Below are 10,029 nucleotides of genomic sequence, written 5' to 3' on the forward strand. Positions count from 1 at the left end.
AGCCGAACAAAATACATAAGAAAAGTCACATCTCATCAAATGTCCATGAAAAAAAATTATTTTGTAAACTAGAGGAATCAATACAAAAAAAAAAAAAAATAATTAGACAAAAACTTTGGAACTGGATAAGCTTTGATTTCAGTGCATATATATTCCATTGAGAAATTACGCGCTTTTCATAGCCGTGTTAATGTCGGGAGCCACCTGGAGAAGAGTATCACCACCATTGAAAAATATTTAATTTAATATTAGTAATTTGTTTAAAAATATAAATGTAACGTTTTCTAAACGCTTAATAAGACATTATCAAATTTATTTGCAAAACAATTATGTTTGGTATTCCATAAGGCAGCGATTTAGATATTAATCTCTACAACCCAATGTACACGTAGAGAGAAATTTTCAATTACTCCTAAAAGTATGCTACTTTTTATATTAAATTACTGGCATACATCTGTTTTGAAGTAGGGATGCCATAGGCAAAATATTACTACATCGATGATACTCCAAACCAACTGTACTGTTAGCTGCTTTGTGATATCCTACACCAGCTTATTAGTATATATAAAATGTGATAGAATATAGTCTTCCAAATTTTAATACTATTTATTATTTAATAAAAAATATTTTATCTCAGTGTCCTCCGTTGTTTTATAGTGTCCCCATGAAGTGAAACCTAAGTTTGTATACATTAAAATAATATTTTATTTTATAGTTTTAACTTAATAACATTGATAGTATGTCTTAAACAATAATTAGCTTAAGTTTAGATTTTTTTGTTTTCAATAAAAATATTCTAAAAATGTATTCACATTGCGTAGAAAGGCTTACATTGATTTCTTTACTACAATTAAGTACATGTTTGCTAGCATTTGGTAGAAATGTGTAATGAAATAATGTAGATAATGCAAATTAGTATGGTAATGCCAAGTAAGCAGATTCCAGCTAAGAACATTGATCCTTGGTCTCCTTAGATGTGTATGAGATTTAATATGAGATTAACTTGTAGTATGCATAACCATTAATGGAACTTGAGTACTGAAGCGGTCATCGTTCTGCAGCGATGATATAGAATCTACTTCACTCCTTTCCCTTGATTCGGAATCGGCCAGGATCTTAAGTTCTCTACGTCTCATACGGCTATTGCGCACACCATAGCCAAAGAATATAACAAGACCAATAGCAATCCATATGCTGAATCGTACCCATGTCATAATGTCCAATTTAATCATGAGGTAGATGTTGATCAGCAATGAAAAACCAGGCACCCATGGTACAAATGGTACCTTGAAGGCCAAAGTGGATGAGGAGACCGGTTGGCGGGAAATTATGAATAAAGTCAATACAAGTAAGGCCAGGTTTAAACCCAACTTGATAAAATCCACTGCAGATATTTCAGAAAAATTCTCTTCAAAGGGCAACAGGATTTGCGTCAATAAGACACAAAATAATACTACAAAAGGAGAAGAAATTAGAAATTGCATGCAAGGGGTCATTTGGTACTTCCATTACTTACCATATAGTAAAATCATGATGGTTACAATGCGTGCAGTTTTCTTAGTGGGAGTCGCTGATCGGTTACTATTGAAAAGCATTTTCAAGAAACCGCAATCTGCCTCGCTGTAGCTCATCGATAGTCGGCCATTCGCCATTGGGCGACTATCCCTTCTTTCGTCAGATTCGTAACGTAGAATTAGAACACAAGCGGCCACCATGGAATAAGCCAAAAAAGTACCAATGGACATCATATTCATCAATTGTTTTAAATTAAAGATGGCAGCAAAGGCACCCGTTAGGAATCCAGTCAATAGGGTACTGTTTAAGGGTGTCTTGTGTTTGGAACTGATTTCCCCCATAAATTTGAAAAGTAAACCATCTGTGGCCATGGCATAAACAATACGAGGCAATGGGAACATCGAGCCCATTAAACTGGTACACATGGCACATATGGCTCCAATGGAGACAATATACTTGGCCACTGACCACCCATATATGCTGAATACATGGACCAAGGGAGCACTTTCGTCTTGCTCATAATAGGGCAGCATCATTGTAAGGATAGTGGAAATTCCAAAATAGGCCAAAAACACCATGGCCAATGAGGTAATAACAGCAAATGGAATGGACTTTTTGGGATTTTTGGCCTCCTCACCAGCCGTGGCAATGCAATCGAAACCAATAAATCCATAAAAACAAATGGCAGCTCCCCGAATTATGCCAGCAAATCCATAAGGGGCAAATCCACCCTCACCATAGCCTTCAGGTACTTCCGATTTGGGGATAGCCCAGTTTCTGGTCGATACTGTAACAGAATCATAATTAGTTACGATCTTTTGGGACGGATCTCGCATGGACTTACCTTTGAATAGTCCAGCTATTATGACAAACAGCACCACACTTAGATTGAGTAAAGTGAATACCGTATTAAGCCTCGTGGACTCCTTGGCACCCATGGCTATGGCCCAGGCAAATATAATGGTGACACCAAAAGCAAATATGTCGGGGTAGTGGTTAAGGCCCTCTATATTCATGGGCAAATGGGTTCCCAGGAATTTCTCCATAGCGTGATCACATAAATTATCCAAATAGGAACTTAAACCTTTTACCACACTCGCGGAGCCTGAAAGAAATGGGAATACAGTGGCCTCCTCTTTCGATTTCATATTTGTAACTTTTGGCTATTGGTTTTGTTGTTTTTTTTTTTTGTTTAATTACCAATTAGATATCGAATATAAATCAATCAACTCAATTATGCTTTGAACAATTTGCCATGAGACGAGTAATTTAATCTGTCTTGTAGACGAACATATAACTCTCATATGCTTCCAGACGTAGCCTAAGTGGAAATATTTGTACACATGCAGTATAGAGAATTCTAACTTTGAGTGACACAACACAATAGGGGGAAAATTGTTGGCTGACCGGAAAATATAAGTTAACATAGCACTCATAGGTTAGATGAGTCCACTTGGATTGGTTTTCAACTTTACGTTATTTCCTTTTAATTTACTTAAACTTAATTTATTTTAATTATAAATGTGCAATTTTTCAAATAATTTTTTTTAGATGAATAAAAATTAAATTAAAAATTTAATTTAAGTTGTGGAGTTCATTTTGAAATAATTAAACAATTTATTAGTTATTAAAATTTTAAGAAATATAATAAAAATTAAAGCACTGGGTAACAATGCTATCGAATTAAACATTTAAAATGGTTAATATGTAATTCAAATTATTTGTAAAATTTATGTTAAATTTGCAATGTACATTAAGCGATTTTTAACATACACTGAAAAAAATGTTGTCATGAGGTCAAAGATTTCATGTCTTTAAAATACGAATGCAAATTTTGCTTGGCATGGAAGACGCATTTCTCTAATATAAAGTTTTTTTCTTTGTCCAAAAGTCATTAAACTTTTCAATGAAGTCGTATTATCCTTATAATTAAGTGATTTTACTTAAAAATGGAGGTGGTGATGAAAGAAAAAATGTTTGGGCTAAGGTCAACTTGACTTTAATAATTCAGAAAAATTCTTTAAATTTAATGAAATTGTCTTTAAATTTGTTGTCCTTTTTCCAAAAAATCATTCAAATATAGGACATGTTTTTCAACACTTTATTTTAAAGACGTTGTTTACTTGAAATATAGCATAATTTCTACTGAAAGACGACTCTTAAAATTTGCTTCCTAGAAACAAGTACACCAAACACAAATTTAAAAGAGAATTGTGTCTTAAAAGTATCCTTACTTGTATTCTCCGCTTCTTTGGCTCGGAATCAATACCAACATTTTTAAAATAAAGACAAAATCTTTGGAACCGGGCATGCTTTTTTTCAGTGTATGGATGCAGTGTTGCCAGTATTGGCGATTTTTCCCCAAATTGGGGATATATTTTCGTGAATGGGTACGAAATTTCTGAGTTGGGGACTTCTTGATTTGGTGGGGAATTTCCATAAAGTTGGGAATTTTTTTAGAGGATTTTTCGAGAAATCGGTTTAATCTTTAAAAAAAAATTATTTCTATAGGAAATTTTGTCAAAATTTTATTTCTATAGACAATTTTGCCAAAATTTTATTTCTATAGAAAATTTTGTCAAAAATTTATTTCTATAGAAAATTTTGTCAAAATTTTATTTCTATAAACAATTTTGCCAAAATTTTATTTCTATAGAAAGTTTTGTAAAAATTTTATTTCTGTAGAAAATTTTGTCAAAATTTTATTTCGCAATCAAAAATTCTACCCATCTACAAAACAATAAAAAATTTACAATTTCTGGTAGAATTCCACCAACATTGACAATGTGTCTACCACCCAATTTTACTACTTGAATATTTAAAAGTAAATTTTCGCGTATAAATACAAGGTGACCGAACTCCCATTTTCATATCTCCAGCATTTGGAAGACGATCACCAGTCTCTTAGTGTTGTGGTTTGAAATCTTGATCTTATTGCAGCTTGCTGGATTTGACAAAATTTTAATTTTTAAATTATTACTGATTTCTACAGCAGAGCCATTTTCTTTATTTTTTTTTCAAAAAAAAAAATTGCCAAAAATGTATTGGGGATTTTTGTGAGGAATTTAAATTTAAATTGGGGATTTTTGGTGGCGAAAACATCATAATTTGGGAACAAGAGCCAGATAAATACTGGCAACACCGTATGGATGGACGAACGTGGTTACATTGATTCGGAATAATAATGCGGTGGAGAATATAAAAATATAATTTATAATTTCAATGCTTTATTTTCCCTACACTGTGCGAAATATTTTAACACATAATACATACCTATGGCATATTCCAATATCAAATTCCAGCCAATTATGAATGCAACGAACTCTCCAATGGTAACATAGCTGTAAACGTAAGCCGAGCCCGCTCTCGGTACACGTGCACCAAATTCAGCGTAGCAAAGACCAGCAAATATGGAAGCTATTGCAGCAATTAAGAAACTGAAGATCACTGCTGGACCAGCATAAACCTTAGAAACCTGACCGGCCAAAACATAAACACCAACACCTAGAGTGGATCCTATGCCCAATGTGGTCAGATCAAAGGCTGACAGAACTTTGGCCAACTTCGATTCGGTGGAGTCTTCAATAGGTTTTTTACGGGTTAGAGTCTCGTATATATTTTTGAAATTGGGAAAAGGCATCCTGGAAATAAAACAAAGGGAAAATATCAATAAAACATTACCAAGTCTTTTGAAATGTTTTGAACATCCTATGCACTAACTACATGATTTTTTATGAAATCACAGTAGGTTAGCTTATTAGCACGTATTTTGCTTTCCTCAAATAGTTTCTATCAGCCATGTCATTATGACAAATCCTTACTTCTGATAGTTATGAAGCCAACAGTAATAATAATTAAATTTTCTTAGAAGGTGGTGTTCTGCTTTAGCCTATATCGATCACAAGATTTTTGATTTTATTACTTTGCCCGAAAGTTAATTATAGATTTAGCACTATAAAATTATTGTTTAAATGGAATTGTTATTAATTGACACTTTCGTGCTAATACAATGGAAATTAAATTTCCAAAAAAAAACAAGACATCAAACGTTACACAATGATTCAGTTTTATTTCGCGCCTAATGAAATTGGCATAAATATGAGCCATTAATAAATGAGATATTTTGTCAGCAGAGCACATTTATTTTTATTGTCACGAAAGAATCAAAAGTTTCAATTTCATTTTTAGTTTACGTTCTCAAAGCGACTTATTTTTTCTTCAAATTACGAATTAAATTTCCAACGTTCTCTCTTTACCTTCAATTCTATCAATGATCGAAAAATTTTGAAATCTTCACTTGCAAAAATTCATGCGACAAACTAAACCAAAGAGTTGTGTAAATTTCTTTAAATACCGTTTTTCACGCAGAAACCCAATGATGGTGAATTTTGTTAAAGCGAACGGTAATTGATGAGCTTGTGGTCAATAAGGAAATTAAACTCATCTTACGTGCTATGCTGTTGTGTGGTGAATTTTTTGTTTATCAATAAACAGAGTTGTATAGATGGAACAGCTGTTGCTAATTTTATTGAAAATGAGAGAAGGCAGGTTTGTTTTATTAGATTTATTTTAAAAATGCAGCATATAAACATTTTCAGAGGGTTATATCAAAAATTCTAACAAATTTCTCAATCAAAAATAACATTGCCACAAGGTCTTACAATTAATTGACGTATTTTTGAAAGTATGGGAAAAACATATTTACATTATAAAATAAATAAATAAAAATTTTAATTTTAATTTAATAATAAAAATCTTCAATTAAAATTTTATTCGCTTAAATTAATTTTTTAATCGAACCCCAAAATGGGTCATAACGCTTCATACACTCAAAGAAAAAATGCTTTCCTCCGGAACGAAATCTTAGATAAACGAAATTTTTTAAGAGCAAATAAATACGAATTTATGACAATCGATTTTTTTACAAGACAAATTTCTTAGCATCAAAAGTAAACGTCGTTTGTCTAAACTTTCTTCCCGAGAAAAAATTCCATCATGAGAAAGCGATTTGATGTTATATAATTAGATATTGTGGTCAACACAGAAACAAATATCACCAATTGTAGCTGAAGACTTTTTCACTTAAAGAATTAATTGATAAATTGACTTTTTAATCAAACTAGAAACATTAAGTCAATTAGGTTAATGATTGAAAATTTTTAAATTTAAATTAAATTTAAAAAAAAAATTAATTAAATTAATAAATTAAATTTTTAATAAAAAAACTTAATTTATACAATCAATTTATTTAATAAAAAAACACAAAGTCAATTAAGAAAATTAGTGAAAAGCGTTTTTTATTAAACAATTAATTGTTCCGATTAACAATTTAATAAAAAAAAATAATTGATGTGGACTCATTTAATTGTTTAAGTGATTTTCAAATCAAATCAATTAATTTTTTAATAAAATATTTTTCTATGCCCAATTAAAACTGTGAATGATACTATTATTTTCGTGATCGAAGAAATTTCAATTAAAACAAATAATTGGATCAATTAATTTCCTGATTGAATCAGAAATTTTTTTTTTTGTGAAAAATCCCATTATATATGAATCAGAAAAAAAAAATTGTGAAAAATCCCATTATATATATTCATATACGAAATTGCTTCGTTGGATAAACTGTATCCAGAGTAAATCATAACAAAATGCGCCATTGTAAGCAAATATTCCCATATTTTGTACCAAGTACACGCAAAAAAATAATTCTTTCCTCCCAAACGAAATTTTAGACAAACAAAGTTCGTTTCTCATTTGCTTTTCGCTGTAAGGAAGTGTATTTGGAAGAAAAGTATATACTTTTTGTGCTAAACGTTTATTCTTTTCCAGGATGTAAAAACAATTTCATAAAGACTAACCCAAAAAAAATTTTTTCTGGCTAATTGCATTTTCCCTCACATCTTTCTCACATCCACGAGGTTTTCCAGTTCTTAACACCTTTTCCTGTAATACCAACAATGTAGAAGAAATTATACGATTTTATAAATTTTTAAATTTTTTTTACCTTTCGCCTGGACCAAGAATCGAACCGCGGACCATGCACTTTGTAAGCCAACACACTAACCACTGAGCTATGTACCTGTTATGGTCATCAATAGATAATTATCCATATAAGTTATATTTATATAGCATAGCTTGCGGCGCCCACGAACCGAATAAACAAAGTTTATTTAATAGAAACAAACATTTAGTTTGGCACCATGGAGCAGTGGTTGCTACGTCAGACATGCATGCCAAGGGTCGTGGGTTCGATCCCTGCTTCGACCAAAGTTTTTTTGTTTTTTTTTTTACATATATTCCGGATATGTTCGGAAGATTCCGAAAAAATGTTCAACATTACATTGTACTATATTAAATTTTGAACTGTAAAATGTATCTTATTAAAGACCTAAAGTCAGAAAAGAACAGTGTTTCATATAAACGAAATGGACTGTGTTGTTGTTTCAAAAATAACTTTTTTTTATTGAAAAAATAAAAATTTTGTAACAAACGAATTTTTTTAGTGATAATAGTTTAAAATTTTCGAAGCAATTCAAAAAACTCTAACAAAAGAAAAACGTTTTCGGTACACGTTTTCCAAACGTTTTGTTTTTCTTTGCGTGTAAAAGATATCAAAGTTTAGACGACCTTCTGTTATGGCGTCCCATTCGATGATATTCTAAATTCCGTAATTTGGTAATTAAAAGATAGTACTATACAAACTGACGGGCGATATTACAGCCTATATGGAGTATTTGTTTTTACATAATTATCGTTCTCATTCTTGTGGTTTGTTTAGACAGCAATTTTGAGAAGATCGATCACACTACGCCTATATTGTTTGTAGTAATTTTAATGCAAACATTATTTCCCCCATACATGGGTTTTGAGATACATTTCAGTGATGGAAACTTTAAGAATTTGGTACAGATTTTGGGGTAAATTATGAAATGTGAGAAATGAGATATTTTTTAACCATGAACTTTAAGATTTAGATTTAATTTTATTCAGATAATTTAGACTATTGAAATCTTTTCAATAATATGAGTCGAATGGAGCCCCTCGATCTGGCTACTTATTTTACTCGAGACTTTTTTTTTATTTCAAATTTAATATTTTACGAGATAATGGTTTTACTCACTTTGAAACAAGTGAGTACGATTTAATATTGTAAAATTATTCCATTCGATATAGCAAATATTATACAATTTATTTCGTATAATATTATGCGTTACGACATAATTTCTTTGTATTATGTTATTTTTAGTAATCATTTAATTAATTAAATAATTTTAATTAAATAAACATTGCGTAATATTAATGAAAATTTTGTATCATTTTAATAAAAATTCAAGGTTGGTACACTTTGGTTAAAATTCGCCTTGAATTTTTTATTACCTTCTCTGTGAGAGTAATTTTGGGTTCATCTCTATGTATGTAATGTGGGTTCTAGGGCCACATTTTCATAGCCCCATTATTGAACCATTATGAGTCCTGCTTTTCTCTCTTTGAATATATTCTTTGGTACATTTTCAACATATGCTCAAGCATCAGTTTTCCATCCCTGATACGAGTTGCTTATGCCTCATCCCCAATGGGTGTTCAACGCAAAAAGAGAGGGAGAGAATAACCACAATACAAAAATCAATAAGAAACAGCAGAAATTGAATATAACACGCAAACTATAATTAAACAAAACAAAATAGCTAACTTTGCACAGTTGTTTGTTGGGCTTTATATAGATAAACGAAATAAAAAAAAACCGTTGATGCATATGAACCCATACACACTCATTAAATTCTAGACCTAAGTAAATGTATATAAATTTCTTTAGGACTCGGAATACTGTGATGCATAAAATGAGTTATTTTTATTTCTATATGTTAGCACATGGTTCAAACTGAATGACACTGACATAATTCAATTTAGTCTTATGGGTAATTGGAAGCCGATCCATTGCAATTCCTCATGTCCTCTTCTCTAGGGCAAGTTTGCAGAAGAAGTACTTACCCAATGCTATCCAGGAATTCCTCCATTGTGTGAGATTTTATTTATTTGTTAAATATATACAGTATTTGATGAAATGTAAAATGATTTTGTACTTGGTTGTTTTGCTTATTCAATAGGAATTTTTTTTGATGAATATTTGTTTTAATTTTCTTTGCTTTCAGTTAACACGCGGCATTCTGAACCGGTAAATGCTATTTGTCTTTGGGTTTGAGAACTTGCCGTTGTACTTTTAGCTTGGTCGACATACAACTAAATCAGTCAGTTAGTTACGTATCTAGTATCCATAAGATACACGCTGTTTAAGACAGCTGTTGGCTGTTCAAAAAGAGTAGGCCCATCGAAGAGAGCGACCAAACCAATAGCAACAAGAAGAGAGACCGGCATTGTTTTCATAAGAGAGCAGTTAGGGTTGCCATACACTGCGACATTAGTTTGTGGGGAGAATATAAAGATATTGATGTTATTATCAAAAGTCACAATTATGAGAATGATTTTCTTAGAAAGTGACAATTATTCCCATAC

General features: G+C 31.3%; 1 protein-coding gene across 2 annotated transcripts; it reads right to left on the reverse strand.

The window, feature by feature from the left end:
• Window positions 1–681: 681 nt before the first annotated feature.
• On the reverse strand, window positions 682–9,766 carry LOC142234071 (cationic amino acid transporter 2). Of its 2 annotated transcripts, none has more exons than XM_075305153.1 (5): window positions 9,508–9,766; window positions 4,789–5,156; window positions 2,360–2,620; window positions 1,517–2,302; window positions 682–1,453 (listed from the first exon to the last, which is right to left on the reverse strand). In XM_075305153.1, exons 1-5 carry the CDS (start codon window positions 9,531–9,533, stop codon window positions 999–1,001), a joined length of 1,896 nt encoding a protein of 631 aa, XP_075161268.1. In that variant the 5' UTR covers window positions 9,534–9,766; the 3' UTR covers window positions 682–998. The 2 variants fall into 2 exon arrangements, with proteins under 2 accessions (XP_075161268.1, XP_075161269.1); XM_075305154.1 differs by lacking the exon at window positions 9,508–9,766 and adding an exon at window positions 5,772–5,878.
• Between the last annotated feature and the right edge of the window lie 263 nt (window positions 9,767–10,029).

The sequence above is a fragment of the Haematobia irritans genome, chromosome 4 (assembly GCF_050003625.1).
Source record: "Haematobia irritans isolate KBUSLIRL chromosome 4, ASM5000362v1, whole genome shotgun sequence".
NCBI classification, from domain to species: domain Eukaryota; kingdom Metazoa; phylum Arthropoda; class Insecta; order Diptera; family Muscidae; genus Haematobia; species Haematobia irritans.